Source organism: Rhipicephalus sanguineus, chromosome 3 (genome assembly GCF_013339695.2).
Source record: "Rhipicephalus sanguineus isolate Rsan-2018 chromosome 3, BIME_Rsan_1.4, whole genome shotgun sequence".
NCBI lineage: Eukaryota > Metazoa > Arthropoda > Arachnida > Ixodida > Ixodidae > Rhipicephalus > Rhipicephalus sanguineus.
Window position 1 is genome coordinate 102,138,906 of NC_051178.1, and position 22,224 is coordinate 102,161,129.

General features: G+C 49.3%; 1 protein-coding gene across 2 annotated transcripts in view; it reads left to right on the forward strand.

Annotated features, from left to right (window-relative positions):
* LOC119386869 (serine/threonine-protein kinase OSR1) overlaps positions 1-22,224 on the forward strand; it is a 239,262-nt gene that overhangs the window by 33,670 nt on the left and 183,368 nt on the right. Inside the window, exon 1 of one of the 2 annotated variants that reach the window (XM_037654140.2) lies at positions 11,355-11,389. The exons of the other annotated variant lie outside the window; for it this stretch is intronic. Coding sequence (XP_037510068.1) covers positions 11,370-11,389 — 20 coding nt within the window. The 5' untranslated portion in view covers positions 11,355-11,369. Of the gene's footprint in view, positions 1-11,354; positions 11,390-22,224 lie in introns of those variants that run through there. 2 annotated transcript variants of the gene reach the window in all.

A 22,224-nucleotide genomic window follows, 5' to 3' on the forward strand; every position in this document is an offset into this window, starting at 1 on the left:
CAGGACCATATATCTGTTCTTTTTCTCTGTCTTTCAGGGGCGTAGCCAGAGGGGGTGGTCGGGGGGGGGGGGGGAGGGGTTCAAACCCCCCAAAATATTTCAATTTTGCTTGCGCATATATACACGCTCACATACAAACGCGCGCACGAACATGCATAAAGTATGATTGACCCCCCCCCCCCCCCCCCCGAAAAAAATTTCTGGCTACGCCCCTGCTGTCTTTGGTATTTGTCTTTGTCCTTGTCTGTTCATTATTCGGCTTTGTTAGTATCGCGCGACCAATTCCTCAGGCTGAACTATACAAACTCGCCCAAATGTCCACGCTTCTGCAGAAGCGGAGTCGATGAATAAAAAAGTCACAATTTTGCCCGAATGACGAGGCACTGGTAGCGATGGCAATGGATTAAACGTCTAAACAACGTCGTGCTCATGCATGGGCAAATTTAGTGCCATTTTGAGTGTCATTCGCAGGCTGTCACGCAGGAACGCGGCGTAATTCGAGGGTTGTCGGTTCGGGCCCCGCTGGCAACAAAAGGTGCTTTTGGTCCACTTCAATTCATTTCAGTTTATTTCATTGTTGTTGGTAGGCGTAAGCTAGGTGATGCCTTCCTACGTAATCACTACAATATACAGTTTTAAAATATTCAGAAGCCCTTGCCGCATCGGGAAAATGGGGGCGAGCGAAGCCTCGAGCCTGCGTGCCTCACGTACTACCTTTCTTTCTTTCTTTCTTTCTTTCTTTCTTTCTTTCTTTCTTTCTTTCTTTCTTTCTTTCTTTCTTTCTTTCTCTTTGCACAATGTTCCATCCTAACCGTATACCTTTTTCCTCCATGCCGGGAATTTTACCTTCATCCACATGCTTAGCAGCGCTACACTTCTATTGCTACAGGCAACAAACGACGGTCGTGCGTTCATATCCAGGCAACAATGAAATGTGGCAACGCGAATTGACAAGTGACCTCGACATAAGATCAGAATGCCATATCAGAAACCGCTGATCACCGAGAAGCTCACGATCGAGTGAATCAACTATTGGAAAACGGCGCATGCACGTACGCACGTGACAGGAGCAACTTCGAGAGCCCGCATTCCTGTACGCTCACCGGCGCCGAGTTTTCCGCGTACGACGCCGCCGCCGATAACTGCGAGTTATAAGAAGCTCCGCTTGAAAAAATTCGTGGATGATTGAGCTTCGCCTTCAAGAGTGGAACGCGAAAGCGTAATTGGCCCAGTTCGCGTCGCCTTCTCATTCGCTAGCCAGCTTCGCTTCTCGGCGGACACCTCAACAGCGCCGCGAGGATACGTTTGTGCGCTTAACAATTGCCGTTTTAAACTGTGCTAGAATGTATGCCTACTGCGAATCCAATTGCGAAGTGTATACTATGCCACAATTCATAATATTGCGAATTGGCGAAGTACGCACTACGCGTTCGTAAAGGCCTGACCACACGTACGCGTTGCAGCGCGCGGCGTTTAGACGCGGCGCCGCGCCCTCTCCCTATGGAGGAAGAGGGCGCGTGGCTACACGAAGCTGCGCGCCCTCTCTCTCCATAGGGAGAGCGCACGGCGCCGACGCTAAAAGCCACGCGCTGCAACGTGCTGCAACGCGTGCGTGCGGTCAGGTCCTAAGTCAATACGCGCAGCTGCACACTTTGTTTATGTTGTTGCTGCTGATGATCACTAATTATACCTGAGGGCTTTGCAATGGGTTGGCCTTTAAACCACTCACTTTGTTGCGCAATTCACATGGTGTGAGGCCGGGTGCATTTCTGCAGTTCTCTCAGGCAATATCACATGTGTTAACGAGACACCTCATGCCGCATGACGGCTGTGTAGGTTTTTTTCGAAGCTGTTTCAAGCATCGGCGTGACTCTGTGGTAGAACACCAGACAGCCACGCTGAATGTCTGGCTTCCATTTGAGCTCGAACAACTCATTGGTATTCTGTGCATCCATCGTGAGTTTTTATTTTTCACTCACGAACGGTCGCCTCTGACGCCAACCTTGTAATTTCTGCGACACAGGACCTTTAACGCTATCGCGTTAATAATCTGTATCCCTGGTCCAAGCCACGCACCATGCTGTAGCATTATACAGAATTAAGGCGAAAAAATCACGAAGCACTGCTTTTGATCATTGCCTCGCTAGCTTTATTGCCATCGTGCTCATTGTCAGTTTTTATATCTACTTATTTTTTCTATAATCTCGACAAATGGAGTAGACGATACTGTTTACCTCAATCTCTTTACAGCAAGCGCTGCATACGGAACAGTACTGAGCAATCGTTGAACAAGAAAGTCCTCAAGCGCTGCAGCATGGATCAGCTGTTATTCATCGTTTCGAGCTTTTTCGCTTCTTTTAGACACCTTGTAGAAAATACAAAAGTAACAGAAACATCTGAAGAAGCCCTAGAGGGAAGTGGGGTCTGAAAGGCGAAAACCGCATTCGAGGAGGAAACCCTCTCCCCAACTGGGACGGGTTCCGGCGGCTGGAAACGGAGGCCAGTTGCGACCCAGAGACTGAGCAAAGAAGACGTTTTTGTATTGATTCTGTGAATATAGTGAGTTATTTTCCTTGTTACTAAAGCTTTCTCGTGTGACTTTCTGACGAGTTTTCCGTCGACAAAGTGTAACGAACAGAATTTACAACATGGTGCCGAAACCCGGGATGGAGGACATCGTCTGAGAAGTGTGCAACAGCCCGCGAGAAAGAACAAAGAAAAGACATGGAGAAGCTCAAGGCAAAGAGAAGGACCCTGCGGCGACAGAGTACCATCATAATCAAAGAGGCTACCACAGCGTTGGAAGGTGCAGACGCCTTGCAACTGTCCGCTCTTCTGCAAAGACTTGAAGTCAACAACAGCGAACTGCGAAAGGTGAACAACGACTTGGAAAGCTGCCTTCCGGACGACGTCTTCGAAGAAGACTACGCCGAATCGGTGCAGTACGACGACAGAGTTAACAACATCGTTGGTCTTCTGAAGGCAAGAATTACAGCTTCTGTCACGACTGGTGGTCCGACAAGCAACGTGCAAACAACACAGCCGACGCACACAATGACTATGCCAGTCCAACAGCATGGAATTAAGCTACCCAGGCTGAGCATGGAGACTTTCAGTGGTGAGCTAGCCTCTTGGCAATCATTTTGGGAATGTTTCAAGCAGGCAGTGCATGAGAACGACGGCCTATCGAAATCACAGAAATTTCAATACCTACGGTCGCTTCTAACTGGATCAGCAATGGCCGACATCAAAGGGCTGCAGGCGACAGAAGCATGTTACGAGGATGCCGTAGACATACTACAGCGTAGATACGGCGACAAAGAAAGGATACAGCTAGAGCATCTTGGAAAATTAAGAGCGCTACCACGGGTATCTTCATCGGCTGACGTAAGGGGACTGCGTCGACTGTATGACCACATACAGATGCATATTCGTGGTCTGCGTGGACTAGGCGTCAGCGCATCAACGTACTCTGCGATGTTGTGTGACATAATCTTATCATCGCTTCCTGAAGACATGATAGTCGAATTCCATAGACAAGCAAGCCGAGCCACCAAATCTAATGTGTCTACAGTCCAGTCGGAAGGGCAAGAGTCGTCCTCCCCGAGTGTAATGGCGACCGGCGTCGACGGAAAGCTTTCCGAAATTCTCGACTTCCTCCTCTTGGAGACAGAAAGCAGGGGGCGATGCAGGGAGGTGGCACATTCCCCGATGGAGAGCAATAAAGCCAAACAAAGATGCCAAGAAAACCAAGAAAGACGCCAGCTACCTCGAAAGCCAAGTGCGGCCGTTCTTCACACTAACCCAGAGCGGGTGAGGAGGTGTTTCTTTTGTGAGTCGGAAGAACATGACACCGAGGCCTGCACGGCTCCCGTCCCTCTGAAAGAAAAGCTAGCGAAGATGGGACGAGCGGGGCGCTGCTTTCGCTGCACAGTTGGTGGGCACCAGTCAAAGCAGTGTAAAAGAAAAGTAAACTGTGTTCACTGCAATAAACGACATGCCTCCTCTGTGTGCAACCCCGACTGGAGAGCAACAGAAGTTAAGGAGGTACTCGCAACAAACGTGCATGCAGCTGCTGCAGCCTCAAAAGGAGGAAAAGACAACGAAGTTGCTCTTCAGACGTTCCGTACTTGGACCCTTGGCGAAAGCAGATGGGGCTACCTCCGAGGCGTCATAGACGGCGGCAGCCAAAGGACTTTTATTCGAGAAGATGTTTCCAGAATACTCAACTTGAAGACATTGGGAACCACTGAATTCCACCTAAACACTTTCGGCAGCACCGAGGCTAACGCCCAAAGTCGCCGTGTGGTCGAACTACGTGTCTGGAATCAGTGCACAGGAAAAGAAACAACTATAGAAGCCGTCGAGGTGCCTTTCATATGTAAGGACGTTCCGCCAGTCCCCGTGGAGCATGCCTTCGTACAACAGCTGGAGCAAGGAGGAGCAATAATTGCCGACAAACTACTTTATGCGGGCATGCCAGCTGTTCCCGGAATTGGATTATTAATTAGAGCTGACCACCTCTGGAAGTTCCTTACCGGAGAAGTTCAACGTTGCGAAGAAAACGAGGGGCTGGCAGCTATCAACACAACATTCGGTTGGACATTCCAAGGCCCTTTCAGCGTAAACACCAGCTTTGTTGTGGCATCAAATGTCTGCGTCTTAAAGATCGGCGTAGACACTGCAGATAATGTGGAAACGACGCTACAGAAGTTTTGGGATTTGGACGCCCTCGGCATCTCAGATAAAGCCCCAAATACCAAAATTGAGCATACAGGCAATGCCAAGATAACAAAGAAAGCCGGACGATATGAGGTAGCGTTGCCGTGGAAGAAAGAAGCAACAGATCTGGCAGACAACCGGAATATGGCGGTGCAAAGGCTTAGAAAATTGACAAAGAAATTGTGCCTCAACAAAGAACTCGCACAGAAATACGACGAAGCAATCCGAGTCTACCTGGAATCGGGGCATGCTGAACACGTGACGGAATCAGCGACACAGAACCCAGTGTATTACATGCCGCACCAGCCAGTAATTCGGAATGACTCGACTACTACGAAACTACGAGTGGTGTTCGATGCCTCATCACATGAGCCGGGACAATCTTCATTGAACGAGCATCTCGAAAAAGGCCCGAACCTCATCAGCGACTTGGGGCGAATGCTGCTGCGGTTTCGTTTACACCGGGTGGCGCTCGTCGCAGATATAGAAAAGGCATTTCTGCAGATCGAAGTGCAACCTGATGACAGAGACGCACTAAGATTTTTGTGGTACAGCCGCCCACCGCTCAACGCTGACGACTTGCCCGATATTGAAGAATGGAGAATGACGAGGGTACCGTTTGGCACAACAGCAAGCCCGTACCTACTGACGGCCACCCTTCTCCAACACATCGATAAACAGACAGGTGAGCTTCAAGATACAGCCGCTATACTGAAAGACTCGTTTTACGTGGATGACTTGGTAACCGGCGCTGGCACAGCAAAAGAAGCACTAAAGATAGCCACAGACGCCAAGCAAATAATGAAAGATGCCGGTATGCACCTGCGAAAGTGGTCGTCAAATTCAAGCGTGGTTCGCGAGAAACTTCGGGAGGGCAATTCCCAAGACCAAGATGAAGTATTGAAAGTATTGGGCTTGCCATGGATGCCTACGAGTGACTGCATGACAATATCGATGGGTGCAGTGCTCAATGCTGTCAACACGGGCGTCAGCTCAAAAAGGGTAGTGTTACAGGCGTCCGCCCGAGTGTTTGATCCTTTGGGCTTATTCGCCCCGTTCGTGGTTACCGCTAAAGTGCTTTTCCAAAAACTTTGGGAAAGAGGACTGGGATGGGATGAACAGCTTCCAGAAGACCTGGAGAAAATATGGAAAGATTGGTGTATGGACATCCCCAGCCTACGAGAGCTCTGGTTCCCGCGCTGCATTTCACCCAGTCACCCAACTTCATGGGAGGTGCACATCTTCTGTGATGCAAGCCCGCGAGCCTACGGTGCCTGCGCTTATCTGCGAACAGAGAATAACACCGAAGGGGTGAGTGCAGACCTCATTTTTGCCAAATCTCGTGTGGCTCCCCTGAAGACGATCTCCCTGCCGCGACTTGAGCTGATGGCGGCATTAATTGGGGCTCGAATGGCTGTTTACCTTCAGAGCGTAATGGGCCGGCCCGTGCCAGTGTGCCTGTGGTCAGACTCCACCGTAACACTCTTTTGGATAAAGAGCACAGCCAAAGAATGGAAGCCATTCGTAGAGAACCGCGTGAGGGAAGTGCAAAGCTTGAGCAGTCCGGAGGAATGGAGGCATTGTCCAGGAAAAGATAATCCCGCTGACTGCCTGACAAGGGGTATGACGGCGAGTTCCCTGCGTGAAAGTAGGCTGTGGTGGAACGGACCAAGCTGGTTGGCCGGGACACCAGATGCATGGCCTGTAATGAAGGAGGACAATGCTGGCTTTAATTCACTAATCAATGGAGAAAAGCGGAAGCACGCCGTCGGACTGTTGACAGAAGTAAGCCAAACGACGCCTTTGTTATCGGCAGACGAGTACAGCAGCTATGCACGACTATTAAGAATAAGTGCATGGATAATGAGGTTCATTAACAACTGTCGGAAACGAACACGTAGCACCGAGGACAATCTCACCGCAGTTGAACTGCACGAAGCCAGAAATTATTGGATACGACACGTTCAGCAGATGGGCTTCGCGCAAGAGATTGCTGCCCTTAATCAGGGAAAGATCTTACCTGCGAAGTCGCGATGTATCAACCTTTTCTCGACGTGGAAGGGCTGCTACGTGTGAAAGGTCGCCTGCAGTTTTCCTCGGAGCTTCACGACACCAGGCACCCTGTGCTACTTCCAAAAGAACATACTGTCACCAAACTTCTTACACTCGACGCTCACCTTCGGACGCTGCATGGAGGTGTGCAGGCGACCATGACAGAGCTTCGAGAACGTTTTTATATACAGAGCTGCCGTCAGCTGGTGAGAAAGGTAATTTCAAGTTGCCGGATATGCCTGCGACACCGACTTAAGCCAGCTACTGCACCGACTGCACCCCTTCCTAGAGAAAGGGTGAATTGCGATCAGCCCTTTGGAGTAGTCGGCATTGATTTTGCCGGCCCTCTGTATACAAAGACGAAGAATGACAGCGCCAAGAGCTACATTGCGCTCTTCACCTGTGCCACTACGAGAGCAATTCATTTAGAACTGGTGTCAAGTTTATCTTCGGAATGTTTTCTACTGGCACTCAGGCGCTTCATCGCTCGTAGAGGGCTGCCAACAACAATATACAGTGACAATGCCTTGACATTCAAGCGAGCTTCGAGGGACATTCAAAGATTGTGGAACATCCTGCGAAGTCGCGAAACACAGGACTACTGCAGTCTGCAGAGAATAACCTGGAAATTCATCGTGGAGAAAGCCGCCTGGTGGGGCGGTTGGTGGGAACGGATGGTGAGATCCGTCAAAGTTTCCTTGAGGAAAATTCTTGGCCGCCAAAGCCTCACTTTTGAAGAACTTCTTACAGTACTGGCCGACATAGAAGCTACCATCAACTCGCGCCCACTGACATATGATGGACAGGAGCCTGGCGAGGAATCAGTTCTGACTCCATCTCACCTCTTGACAGGGAGTCGAGTGATAAGTTTGCCAGAAGCAAGAGCCGCAGCCGTCCCTTCTTCGACGGGAAGCGACATTGGTCGACGTTGGAGGTACCGTCGATCGCTAACAGATGCCTTCTGGAAGCGGTGGCGTAAAGAATATCTGCTACAGCTGCGATCCGCGCACTGCATTTCATCTAGTGAAACCAACGCGCTCAAGCCTGGCGACCTGGTCATCTTGCAGGAAGACCGCTCACCATCACATATGTGGAAAACTGGCCGCATTTCTGAGGTGTTCAAAGGGCGGGATGGAGCAGTGCGGTCTTGCATCGTCAAGTTGCCCTCCGGGAAGGCCGTTCGGCGACCGGTACAGCTTCTATACCCGCTAGAGACCAACCTAAAATGAGCGACGCTCATTTGGGGGGCAGTATGTAGAAAATACAAAAGTAACAGAAACATCTGAAGAAGCCCTAGAGGGAAGTGGGGTCTGAAAGGCGAAAACCGCATTCGAGGAGGAAACCCTCTCCCCAACTGGGACGGGTTCCGGCGGCTGGAAACGGAGGCCAGTTGCGACCCAGAGACTGAGCAAAGAAGACGTTTTTGTATTGATTCTGTGAATATAGTGAGTTATTTTCCTTGTTACTAAAGCTTTCTCGTGTGACTTTCTGACGAGTATTCCGTCGACAAAGTGTAACGAACAGAATTTACACACCTCTTACCTTATCTGCCGGTAATGAGCAGCACATAAGTATCTTTAGTGATGAGGCAAGTCAGTTGCATTCCCATAAAGCCAATGTGGACGACGATTGTAGGCGACGGAAGCAATGCCTGGACTGTATCGATATAGCTGCACTTTTGCCCTATTTAATTATCTTAGGTTCCGCGTTTTTGAGAGCTCCAAGTACAAATCAATACTCGGACGCCTTGACGAAGACAAGGCCACTTGTTGCTGGCTTAGTTGATTCATACTTGTGAATGGCACAAGAGGTACGGAATGGTGTCTGGGCGTCTACTTTCGTACATAACTTAGATAAATCTGGAATATTAAACTTTCGGCTACCCTTCCGGCCTTTCTCGCTTCTATATGTATACGTATTTCCCGCTCTGCCCTTTTAAGGACTCTGTCAGTTCGTGAAAATGTACGGAATAATCAGCAAGCTTTTACCCCCGCTGCTTTTTGCTCTATTCTAACTAGCGTGCTGTGGATAAATTGAGGCTTACGTCAACTCGGCTACTCCATTTCTATAAGTTCTGCAGCGCAAAAAAAAAGAAATAATATTGGAAAAAGAATTGTTATCCAAAAACAAAAATGAACAAGTAAACAAAAAAACGTGTAACAAACTGAAAACAAATAAAGAAAATACCGTGGCAATGGAGAGTTCGCTTGCTGGAGTTCACTTTGCAATAAAACATTCATACGCACACATTTCTGTGTAAGTTCTGCCCACAGCATACAGACTAATGCTGCTAATTAACACATCACTTCGTCGATTTTAACAGCAACTCAAAGATAGCGGTTCACTTGGTTTGTTCGCGAAGATGGCGGACGACAACCGGTGCCGTCAACACATAGCTGACCATCACTAGCGCTTATGAAGGTTGAAGGTTGAAGTTGCAATACAGTATTGAAGTAGCAATATAGTATTGATATTCCTTATTTATTGATTTAAACATTCTGCAGATCAACATTTTGGTCCAAGCAGGAGGGGCATAAGAAACATCAAGTGAATTGTAACAGCAAGAATAAGAAAACATGAATTCGTCGTATTAAACACTCATCAACAGGCTAAAAGAGACAGCATGTCTGTGGAACAACAAGATTAGAACACATTTGAACACTAAACACCAAAAAGATAGTTTTGCACTGATGAAGCAAACTTTTCAGTTGCAAAAGTCTCCTAAGGCGGTGCATTCCAGTCTTTAACAGTTCTGGGAAAATAACTGTGTTTGTAAGCATTAGTTCGGGCAAATATGGGTGCCAATTATCGATCATGTTTACGACGTGTTATCCTAGCAGTTATATGGCGGTAAGGGAACCATAAGTATGGCGGAGGGGTGCCAAGGTCTTCAATAGACCTTAGGCCACATGGAGGAAGAAACTAAAGGATCGAGTGTCACCTGATTCCGATAGCCTCGGCAAGCCAACCTCCTCTGATGCCGTTCCTCCCCACCAGTGCGCGGATCCTCCTGGGTAGGATTAGTCCTTCGCAGCAGACGCAACCAAAGCGAGCCGACCAACAGTAGCGCTCGCCTGTCACATGACCAGAACCTATTTCTCAATTAATTTTTTTCATGACTATGCTTCAAAATTGTCACGTGACGCTGCCTTCTGCTTTTTTTTCATTCTCCATGCTAGTTACACGCAAAAGCGCCATTAGTTTTCTGAGAGATTGAGTCTGGGCGTGGTGGTTTCACGGAGTACTGCGAAGCACGCGAGTCTGTCAGATATATATTAGCGTATTATAACTTACTTATAGTTTACTGGCAACAGTCGTTAAAAATTATGGGCTGACTCGATAACTTGGCAAGCTATATAGACCACCTTTCTGCCACTAGTGTTGTAGATCTCGAAAGTCTCCTACTGTCACAGTTAAAGGCACCTAACCACCCCGCGTTCAAAGACGAGCGAGTGGTTTCTTTCTCGCATTCGCCACCCTTCCTACAGGCGATGTCTCCTCCTCGCCACTTATTTCTTTAAAAAACGTGTACAATGTCAGCACTAAGCGCTGAGCCTATCAGTATTTCGCACTTGTCGGTTACAGTCTGTTATCTCCGCTTACGCAGTCGAAAACTCACAAAATGAAGTGAAATCAGTGGATCGCGCACGATAGTCATGCGAGACAAGGAAAAACGGGTGGGCGGCTGCATAGCAAAGCAGTTTAGGAGACAATTGACAAATGATATTTCGCGTATATGGACCAATCGAAAGTAGGTACCGTAATGACGTCACGTGAATCAGCGTTCTTGCTTCACGAAGTGCGCCAGAAAGACGAGAAACGCCAGGAAAGAATCACGCGCTTCTTTTTTTTTTGTATTTTCAGAGGCTGGTGGGGGCCCTTTAAAGCACCCCAAGAAAACCTTGAAAAGTGAGGGAACACGAACGATACAACATATAGTAAGTAGTTACCCGGTAGTTATAAAAAGCTCTTATCAGATTTTTTTTTTTTTTTTCATATCGTGTCTTTCACAATGTAAGGCGTCCTCTTCTCCAAATATTGGCTCCAGCGGGTCGAGGCCTTCCTCCAACGTTCTTTCGATTGTCTCATTGTGTAGTTTACATAAAATGGGCACCCAAAGACGGCGCAAGCCACCCACACATACAGATCTGAAATTGCGTTGTCCGACGCGCATCCGGCAAACGTTCAAGCCGCAGCTCACGCGCTGCACTACACGATATACACCATTGATATCAACACAGCCCGCCTCTTCAAAAGTAACGGCGATAGGAGGGCACACTGCGGTTTATCGCCCAACGTGTTGCCACATCCGCCGCCATGACAGAGCGTGGCCAGAAAAGAAAAAAAAAGGAAAGAAAGAAAGCTGCATCTCCAGACCAACAGTCGAGCGCCCGTACACGAAACTTTCCCTCCAACGCAAGAGACTGCAGCTCTGAGGAACGAAGTTAGCTTCTGGACGTATCAGTCGGTTTTTTTCTTTTTATCATCACGTGACCACCGTCAGGTTATACTCGGACGAGTTGCTATAGTTGGTGCGAACGACTCGTATAGCAAAGCGATCGTGTTGGAAAACTCCAAGGACTTTGGCGACGACGATGCGAGCGATTCAGGACAAGTAAGTGCTGCTCAAATATTGACACTGGCGGTGCATTGTACGTCCGGCCCTGCGCAACCGATCGCTGCGTGCAGGCATTATAACTAAGAAAAAAACGGGATAACACGTCCTCGTTTGTGAAGACGGGCTTCTTTTTCACCAAGACGCACACGTATATGCTGGCGGGCAAACGTTCTTATACTTCCATCGTCATGTCAATAAAGACGGTGCATGTGATCTCGACTACGCCGACGTCGATCTCTCTTCGGTTAACTTCATTCTCCAACGCGTAAGGCAACAACACTTGAAGGCATTGCGCCGTTCAAGCACAAGCTGACGCAGCAGTCTTTCGCACTGTGTACGCGCGTGCGTGGTTTTATACGCGTCCGGCGGCTCGAAAGCGTCGGAGCGAAAATTAGCTTCAAGTGTTTAGTCTGCGAAGCGGATAAAACGCGTTGCTTTGGTTGGGACGACGAAACGGAGCGCGCTGACCCCTAGCCACGTGTTCGCGAATGGTTCGTCACGTGATGCAGACGCCGTCGTCAAGGGTGCCCGTGTTTGTTGCGTCAGCCACGGACGGAGCTCCTCCAAAAATCGCGTGTATGCGCCTGGTGCGGCAGGTGCTGCAATACTCACGGCGGCAAGCGGCTGACGCGTTTCTAGAATAACGCCAACTTGCCGAACCCGCTGAATCCATGCACGTTGGGTGTTTATCAACCAACGTTCACTGTCGCTAGAATTTCAGCGTCGTCGTCAAGTTCCGTTCGCTGGGCTCGGAGTAAACATAAACGCGAAGAATGAACATGTCGCTGCGCACGCGCAGCAAGAAACACTTTTGCTTTCCTTTATCTGTGTTCTTTCTTTCGGTGCTCTTTTGAAGCACAGCGAGGTTGAGATAGCATCTTCGAGTGTGTCGAACACAGAGCATTAGGTGAATGCAACGGAAATTATTGTTCCGTGGCATATGTCGACCGACGCAGAAGAGGGGATAAGATGCGATTTGCAAAGAGCGTAGAAGTGTTGCGTACAGACACGACACGATGCAGATATCGGCGTCAGCTTTGGTAGAGCAAGAGGTGCACATGTAACACAAGAGCCGTGAAACCCAGGGAATCAGGCATTATCCTATATGATCAGCTGTACCTACCTGGACTCACGAGCTCTTGACCCCACTTCTCGTTCTCCCTTACCCAAAGAACAAAAAACAAGTGTAAGCACATTTATCGTACTTCATCGTTCTCACTTGTACATAACCATCATCATCGCCATTGGGTTGGTGGGTTGCTGTTCTGAGCCGAGGCAGACATCGCGGAATAAACGCTGCTGCTGGCCCTGCCTGGTGAAGTCTTCCTGCGTCTTTCAGAGTGGTGGAGGTGGGTCAAGATCCCGACGTCCTCCTACGTTCGTGTCCCACCTGGAGCTACGATCCGGTCGCCGCTTGCGCCCGGCCACCCCCACAGCTATGCAGACAACGGAACCAACACCTAGCCCTAACCCTACCGCGCCGATGCCTGCGGCTGCCCTCCCTTCGTCCACTGTCACCAGCCCTCAGCGCGAACCACCCGTATTCGCTGGTCTCCGCGGTGACGACGTCGAGGACTGGCTCGACCTTTACAACCGTGTGGGTTCAGCCAATCGGTGGACCGAAGCGGAGAAATTGAGCTATCTCCCATTCTACCTGACCGGCGTTGCCAAAACGTGGTATTTCAACCACGAAACTGACTTCGTCGATTGGTTGACCTTTGCCACCAAGCTGCGACAAATCTTCGGATGCTCGTCAGGTCGTTCCGAAACCGCCAAACAGAAGCTGGCTGCGCGGGTTCAACTTTCACACGAGACATACACTTCATATATCGAGGATGTTTTGGCTCTCTGTCGCCGTGCGAACAGCGATATGACGGAAGCCGAGCGCGTTCGCCACATCCTTAAAGGAATTGGCACGATTGCGTTCAACGCCTTGGCTGTTAACAATCCAACTACGGTTGAAAACATCATTTCCACATGCCAACGCCTTGACCAATTGCAGTCCCTCCGCCTTCAACAAGACAGCGATCCTCGCCTTATGCCTCCCTCTGATTTGAAAGCTCTTATCCGCGCCATCATCCGTGAAGAACTTCGAGACCTGGAACAGCAGCGGTCCACTGCCGTCTCAACTCCACCCGCACCGTTCGACCTGCGGAATCTTGTGAAGCAGGAGTTGGCGGCCATGACAACACCGACAGCGCCGGTCGCTCCACCATCACGCCCGCTGCCCACATACGCTGATGTGGCCTCCCTGACGACACCGACAGCATCAGTTGCTCAAACACTGATGCCCACATATGCCGATATAGCTGCAATTCCGCCTGCTGCGGTCACATCTGGGCCTGCTGACATTACTTGTGGCCATTTGGCTTCTGTGCGAGGTGCGGTACCTGCTCCACCCTCGTCTCCTCAGTGGCGTCCGTCTCGTCCTGTTTGTTTTTACTGCGGTATCCGAGGCCACATATCTCGTTACTGCCGTCGCCGCCAGCAGGATGAACGACGAGGCTATGCTGAGTTCGAGCGGGACCGGTTTCGAAGACCCGATCATTATGGTCCAGACTCCTACCCATTCACGCAGTACCGGTCTCCGTCTCCTCCAGCGTCCCCGCGTCAACATCAGGACTACCGCTCCTCCAGACGACGCTCTCCATCACCCTACCGCCGCTCGGCATCGCCGCTTCGCCCCCTCTCCCGCACTCTTGAACCACATTCGGAAAACTAAGGATTGCAGTTTTTGGAGGGAAAACTGCGTCCCGTCGATCATCAAAAATACCTCCCGTTTCCCCGGCTAACCTGTTGTCAGTGACTATTGAAGGTGTTCCTGTGCAAGCGCTTGTTGATACCGGTGCCGCTACTTCTGTTATACGTAGTGACTTGTGCTCGCGGCTCCGTAAAGTCAGAACACCTTATGTGGGACCTGTGTTGCGTGGCGCAAATAACGTACTCATACAACCTGATGGACAGTGTACGGCTCGCGTTTTCATCGACGGCATACGTCACCACATCGAGATGATTGTGCTACGCACGTGCGTTCATGAACTTATCCTGGGTTGGGACTTCCTACATTCTGCCTCCGCTGTCATATCATGTAAAGAACACGTCGTTCACATCACGGATACATCGGATGCATCTGTGTCAGCCCCGCCTTCATTGATCTTCAACTTGGCTGTCGCTGAAGACTGTGTTTTGCGCCCTGGTCATGAACACGTGGTAGCTGTTGCATCTAGCCAAGTAGCCGATGGTGACGCCCTAGTTGCCCCTGCTCCTCGCTGCACCTCTCGTGGAATTCTCGTCGCCTCCTGTCTCCTCCGGTTGTCCCATGGCCGCGCGCTTCTGCCCATTTGCAACACAACTGCAGAATCTATGATGTTGCCCAAGGGGATGACTGTAGCGACGATAGACGCATCTCCACTGACCTCCATTGCAGCACTTTGCCCGTCTTCGTCGTCAGTACCCACGTCAGGTGCGAGTTCTTCCCCTTTCCGAGCAGTAATCGGCTCCGATCTAACCTCTGCACAATCCACAGCGTTATTGGCGCTTTTAGCTAAGCATAAGGCCTGCTTCGATAGCTGTGCCACGACACTGAGTCAGACTCCCGTGGCCGTACACCGCATTGAAACGGATGGTTCTGGTGTTATACGCCGTCGGCCTTATCGTGTCTCACAATCGGAAAGAAAAGTCATTGAAGAACAAGTTGATGATATGCTATCACGCAAGGTAATACGGCCATCTTCCAGTTCCTGGGCTTCTCCGGTCGTCTTAGTGAAGAAAAAAGATGGCTCCGTTCGTTTCTGCGTTGATTATCGAGCGCTAAATAAGATCACGCGCAAGGATGTATATCCTATGCCTCGAATAGATGACGCCTTGGACACACTACAAGGAGCGCAGTATTTTTCCAGCCTTGACCTACGATCGGGGTATTGGCAAATCCCTATGAATGAGGCTGACAAAGAGAAAACCGCCTTTGCTACGCCGGATGGGCTCTACGAATTTAACGTAATGCCATTTGGCCTGTGCAACGCTCCGGCAACATTTGAGCGCATGATAGATACTGTTCTTCGTGGCCTAAAATGGAAGACCTGCCTCTGTTATTTAGATGATATTGTTGTGTTTTCATCTACCTTTGCCCAACACCTTCAACGATTAGACGAGGTACTTCAGTGCCTTTCAAACGCTGGCCTTCAGATAAATACCAAAAAGTGCATGTTTGCCAGCAAAAGTATAAAAGTCCTCGGTCACGTCGTTTCCAAAGACGGAGTCCGGCCAGATCCCGACAAGATAGCCGCTGTATTGCAGTTTCCTCGGCCTTCCACCCAAAAGACGTTGCGCAGTTTTCTTGGCCTGGCGTCATACTTTCGCCGCTTTATACGCAACTTCGCGACTATAGCGGCTCCCCTAAATAAGCTATTAGTCGCTGGTGCTCCTTTCGCTTGGTCCGAAGACTGCGAGATCGCATTTGAAGTCCTTAAAGAACGCCTGACTTCCGGACCAGTGCTTCGCCACTTTGACGAGAGCGCGCCTACTATACTCCACACTGACGCAAGTGCGCAAGGTATTGGAGCAGTACTTTTGCAGCGTGATGCCGCCTCTAAAGAGCAGGTTGTGGCATACGCCAGCCGGACTCTGTCGACAGCGGAGAGGAACTACACGATCACGGAGCAGGAATGCCTGGCTATTGTCTGGTCGATACAGAAATTCCGCCCGTACCTCTACGGTCGGCACTTCACTATCGTCACAGACCATCACGCACTGTGTTGGTTGTCCTCGATGAAGAATATGTCAGGACGTCTAGGGCGCTGGGTCCTGCGCTTGCAAGAGTATGACTTTACCATCACATATAAGTCTGGCCAATGTCATCATGATGCCGACGCGCTGTCCCGATGCCCACTTTCACTCTCTCTTCACAATACGTCCTCCGCATCGCCTCCTGAGAGCTCCGACATCCCGCCTGCCTCACCACACCTGTCGATCACCTCACTGGACCAAATTCAACCTTCTTCGCAAGCCGGTTTCCGTTCACTTCAGCGGGCCGACTCCTACTGTCGAACTTTCCTTGACTACCTTCGCGGCATCACTAAACCACCTAACAGCCGCTTGAGACGCCAGCTTAGACAATTCCGCCTCGACGACGGTGTGCTCGAACGCTATATTTATCATCCCACGGGTAACAAGTGGGTGCCGGTCCTTCCCCGCTGCCTTCGTCTTCGCGTTTTAGAAGCATTTCACGATGACATTGCTGCTGGTCATCTAGGTTTTCGCAAGACCTACGACCGCATCAGGACCCGCTGTTTCTGGCCCGGCTTGTCCACGTCGGTAGCCAAATACGTAGGCTCGTGCGCGTCATGTCAGCACCGTAAGCGGTCCACGTCCCCACCCGCCGGTTTCCTGCAGCCTCTTCCCTGTCCGACAACACCTTTTGAATTTGTCGGAATAGACTTGTATGGTCCCTTGCCGTTGACGTCTAACGGTCACCGTTGGATCGTCACTGCAGTCGATCATTTGACAAGATACGCCGAGACTGCGTCTCTTCGGTCCGGTACTGCTACAGAAGTCGCCGACTTTTTCTTGCAGTCCATCGTCTTGCGCCATGGAGCTCCTCGCGTTCTTCTGAGTGACCGGGGCAAAGCCTTCATTTCGCACGTCCTCGAGGAAGTCCTACGGGCCTGTAGAACGACGCATAAAACCACTTCTACGTACCACCCACAGACGAACGGTCTTACTGAGACTCACGAGCTCTTGACCCCACTTCTCGTTCTCCCTTACCCAAAGAACAAAAAACAAGATAAATCACCTCCATGTTCGTGCACTGCACACGAGGTTTTTTGTTCAAACTGCATATACACGCACATTTCTTTTTTTTTTTTTTGCTGCTCATTAGTATTTTGCGAAACCTCCAGAGTTAAGTTGATTTTAGTTTCCGTGTTTTTACATAAAACAAGGAACTTTTCGCAAGACAAAGGGTTAAGGATGTGCTCAGTAATAAGAGCTTTTTATGAAGCTGGTTTTCCCGAGGAACAGGTGAAGTCCACGCAGGCTTGAACACGGAAGAATGTAGTAGCGGACCTCATCGTGCCTCCGCCAGGCAACAGAAAACCACATTTCTACGCGAAAACCCCAGTGAACTGTACGGCCCTTCAGGTACAGAACGTGTCCTCTACGTCACGAGACGTCGTATGTTCCTGGTGCGGAGTCGTCAAGTCGTTTTTCTAGAGGCAGCTTCGTACCCCTCTATTGTTCAAACCAAGATATATTTCTAATATTCAGAACACATCGTCATCCTTGTGATGTTTTATTTCGCTACATGCGCTCGATACATGCAACTGTAACTATACCATATTAAGCTTCCCCGAGTGCTTCTGAGGCTTTGTCAAAGGTCTTGATGAAACGGCCGACTTGCAGCTGGGCCAGACGAACGGTGCGGCAGGGGCAGGCTGGGGGTGCAGACAGAGTGCATAGCATGACCGAATGTTTATCGTTCCATTGCTCCCTTTTTATTATTTAAAGCAGCGGGAGATTTCAGACCTATCTGAATATAGTTCCTGAAATTGTTTGCTGTAATGGGCAGGCAGGGCAAGCGTTTTTTATAAGTTGTGGCACCAATTCTTGCACGCGTTATTTTCTTCAGGAAATGACCAGCGTCGCGTCTTCATGTTAGTGATTGTGTTAGAATTTCACGTTAAAAGGATTTTCTGAATCCTCTCGTAAACAGTATCTCAGGCACAGCTAGTGGATCGCAAATCTACATAAACGCAGACCTGGTGCAGAATACTTTCTCTCGAGGAAGTCCATTGTATTTTACATTCTAAGCTGTATGAAATTGAGTTTCGCTGCCAGGCTTTTGCTTGCAGCACAGTCGTTGTTGATTACACGCAACTCAATCTCTATGACCTAAACGATGAACACTGTCACGCTAACAACACATTTCAATGTGTGAGCAGCTTCTAACTGCCGATGGCTGGTCGTTGGTTTATAAAAAAATGTGTGCTATGGCCGGGTTAGCCTGACAGTTTAGGTTGGCGATTGGTCCAAAGAAGAAAGATTTGCGCGACGTCCTCGGTCTTTTTGGTGTTACGTACAGAAGCGCGTCCGCAAGTCCTTTTGTTTTCGTGCTGTTAAGCGTGACTCATCCTTGCGACATTGATGCGCCGGTAGCACCGAGCGATGTGTTCATTTCGTTAAGCAGCAACTGCAGACTGGTATACGCCGAAGTAAATTAGACAATGAACAATACATGAGTTCAGGAAAAAAAAAAGTAAGATGGAGGTGCATAAAACATGCTTTGTTAAGCAGGCAAAGTAAAAATCATCGTACTCCTCTGTAGCCTTCCTAAAAAAAAAACAAAAAAAAAGCTGAGTTATGTTTTTAGAATATTCGTATACTTGGTGACACCAGGCGACGGTGATACAGTGCCTCATTTATGGACACGTTAAAATACTCTTCGGTAACTTCGACGCAGAAAGAAAGAAAATAAAGGCAGGAAGTAGCGCATCACTGTGTATTTTCATACTTTAGTTGTAGGGGTCCCAAAACCACGATACGACAATGAGAGACGCCGTAGTGGAGGGATCCGGAAATGTCGACCACCTGGGGTTCTTTAACGTGCACCTAAATCTAAGCACACGGGCCTCTAGCATTTCCGCCTCCATCGAAATTGCGGCCACCGCGGCCGGGATTCGATCCCGCGACCTGCGGGTCAGCAGTCGAGCACCATAACCACTAGAACACCGCGGCGGTGAGTTTTCACATTCATGCAGGATATCTCAAACAAAGAATTCGTTTACTTCACAATTATGTTCAAATGAAACTCTGGGGCTTGAAGTGCCAGAACCGCGACATGATTCTGAGGCACGTCTTAGTAGAGTTTCCAGATTAGTTTTGACCACTTAGAGTTACTTAACGTACACCTAAGTCTGAACGAGGGTGTTTTTGCATTTCTTCCCGTGTCGAAAAGCGACCGCCGTGGTCGGGAATCCAACCCAAGTCCTCGAGATTAGCAGAGCAGCACACCTCAGTCGCAAAACGACCACAGCGGATATGTTCCTGTTTGCACAAACACTTGTATCGGGCACCGTGCCCCGGACAACAGCACGGCGTCGTCGGGGCACTGATTGATAAAGGACTTCGACAATGCAATTTGCATACACTGATAGCAGCGTGACACAGACGGATACGTAGGCAGAATCGTCAGATAAAGGTTCTCCGACAACACAAATTCTACCATGGCGGAACGTGCATGTCAGCACCGTCCGTGTCGTAGCTCTGTTTTGATTAGCAAACCTTCATCACAGTGCAGGGACGGGCAGAAAGGTGATAGCACATTGGGCAAGACATTGTCTGGAGCAGACAACCAGGCACCTTATCCGCTGAGTCCAGTCGTGCACATATATGTCCATGTGAAAGTGCCTGATCAAATTAAATGTCTGGTGGAGTATGAGTGAGTGAGTGAGTGAGTGAGTGAGTGAGTGAGTGAGTGAGTGAGTGAGTGAGTGAGTGAGTGAGTGAGTGAGTGAGTGAGTGAGTGAGTGAGTGAGTGAGTGAGTGAGTGAGTGAGTGAGTGAGTGAGTGAGTGAGTGAGTGAGTGAGTGAGCTGCGTATTACAACGCTCAGAGACATGTCATGATTCTGATATGCTACATAGAGCTTAGGTACTTCTTGCTGCATGACGTGATTAATTCCAGGCGGTAACGTGTTTAATAGGTGGAAACTCGGGTGGGGTAATTAACGACATATGCATGCGAGACTAGATCCGCCTGCAGCGAACAACATTCCTCCTCCTATACTTGCGACGTGCTTGATGAATGCGCGAAGGCCAGCTGATTTTTTAGATCAGTAAGTATTGCTGCCGTAAAAGAAAAAAACGATCAAAAGAAATTACCGAGTGAGGCACTGAAAACGACGAACAAGAGATGGCGATAGTGACAATATACAAGCGCGTCCTGACAACTGAAAGCTTGTTAAAAAAAAAGCATTACATAGCAAAGCTCGGCTATGTTAAAAACCATAGGACTCCCAGTAAGTCACTTATTTCAGGTGAGCTTTGCGTGTCGTTTCTAGCGCGACATCTTACAATGAAACTTCCTGTTGGGCGAGTTGGTGATCTATCACAGACGACATTTCTTAGCGCATTTCTTAGAGAGTTGATGTTTAGTGCTCGCCCTGTGCACTGTGTTATTTTCTTCTCTTCTTAATTCCTTTCTTTTCCACTTTTGCGCTAAGAAATGTCGTCTGTGATCTTACAATGAGTTGCCAACTCGCCGAACTGCGTCGTCTAAGCAAGAGGAAGCTGTGAAAACGGATAGCCGCGGAACGTATAGTTGTGTATAGATGGATACGCTCAAAGCTGCAAGGTGCCAATTTTATCCCGACGGGGCGTCAGTGCGTTGACTGTGTCCTTTCTCCGGGGCGTCGACGTCTTCTTCCGGACGTGCCACCAAAATAGTGCTCGACTCTGGACCTGCACGCGCGCAACCGCTCAAACGAGTACAGGCCTTTCGTTCTATTTCGAGGTCGTATCAAAGAACGCGCCAGTCAAAGCCGCGATTTCGGCCCCCAACCAGGTGCCCGCACTCGAAGAAGGCAGGGCTAATGTTTGCGCCCACCGACAGAGCGACTGGATGATGTTTCAGGAAGTCCCGAGACACCTTCAGCCTGTAAAGCAGCCCTGTAGTCCGCTTCCGCAAGGACGTAGAAAGCACAGGCCTTTGATGTGTTAATACCAAATAACCTTCGTTTAAAGCTCCCTCTGTCTCAGTTCTAAAAGGCGTTCGCCTCGGTGGTACGGTGCTTACGGTGCTCCGCTGCTGACCCGAAGGTCGCGGGTACGATCTCGGCCACAGCAGTCGCATTTCGCTGGAGGCGAAGTGCTAAGGGGATGCGTGTGCTGTGCGATTTCAGTGCACCAGTCGAAATTTTCGGAGCCCTCCACTGCGCTGCGGCGTGTGTCATAATCATATCATGGTTTTGGCACGTAAAATCTGAGATATTATTATTATTATTACAGTTCTAAAAGGTGGAATGCGTGGGCGTCAGTGCGTTCATTATCTTATGACATGCAGTCTTTTTATAACAGATATACACGCCATCTTGTCTAGATATTTAGGGCTGTCTTTCTCATCCGTCGAGTTAAAGTTGCAAAGTTATCGAAGCGCGCTAAAAGTTCTCGCAAATCCTCATTCGTCGGCGCTTCAGACAGAGAAATGAAGATTCGAAGTTATTAGTGAAGTTCACCGTAGTTAGAGTGCAGATGCGCCCTGAAGGTGCTCCCATAACAAAGGATTTAACACGATGATATCTCATCCTCTTCGATGCATATGAAAGTGCGGCGCTGTTGGCACTACTACCTACCTAGTGCAACTGATACTTTTCCAGATGCTCTGTTCGCCTGCCAGAAATTTCAACCAGTTCTAGCTTCTCGCTATCTTTCGCGGGCACCTGCACGACATTACATACGTTCGCTATCTCTTTCCTGTTTTGGTAACCGTAGCCCCACCTCTGAGTGAGTGAGTGAGTGAGTGAGTGAGTGAGTGAGTGAGTGAGTGAGTGAGTGAGTGAGTGAGTGAGTGAGTGAGTGAGTGAGTGAGTGAGTGAGTGAGTGAGTGAGTGAGTGAGTGAGTGAGTGAGTGAGTGAGTGAGTGAGTGAGTGAGTGAGTGAGTGAGTGAGTGAGTGAGTGAGTGAGTGAGTGAGTGAGTGAGTGAGTGAGTGAGTTGCGTAAAATAAAAATGTTGACGGTCATTGTGTTGTTGGATTCTCCCTGACACAAGCCGTGCACATCAGAACACCTACACACATCCCGCTTTTAGATTGTTGTCGCGTTAAACGCGGGCGTACGTCC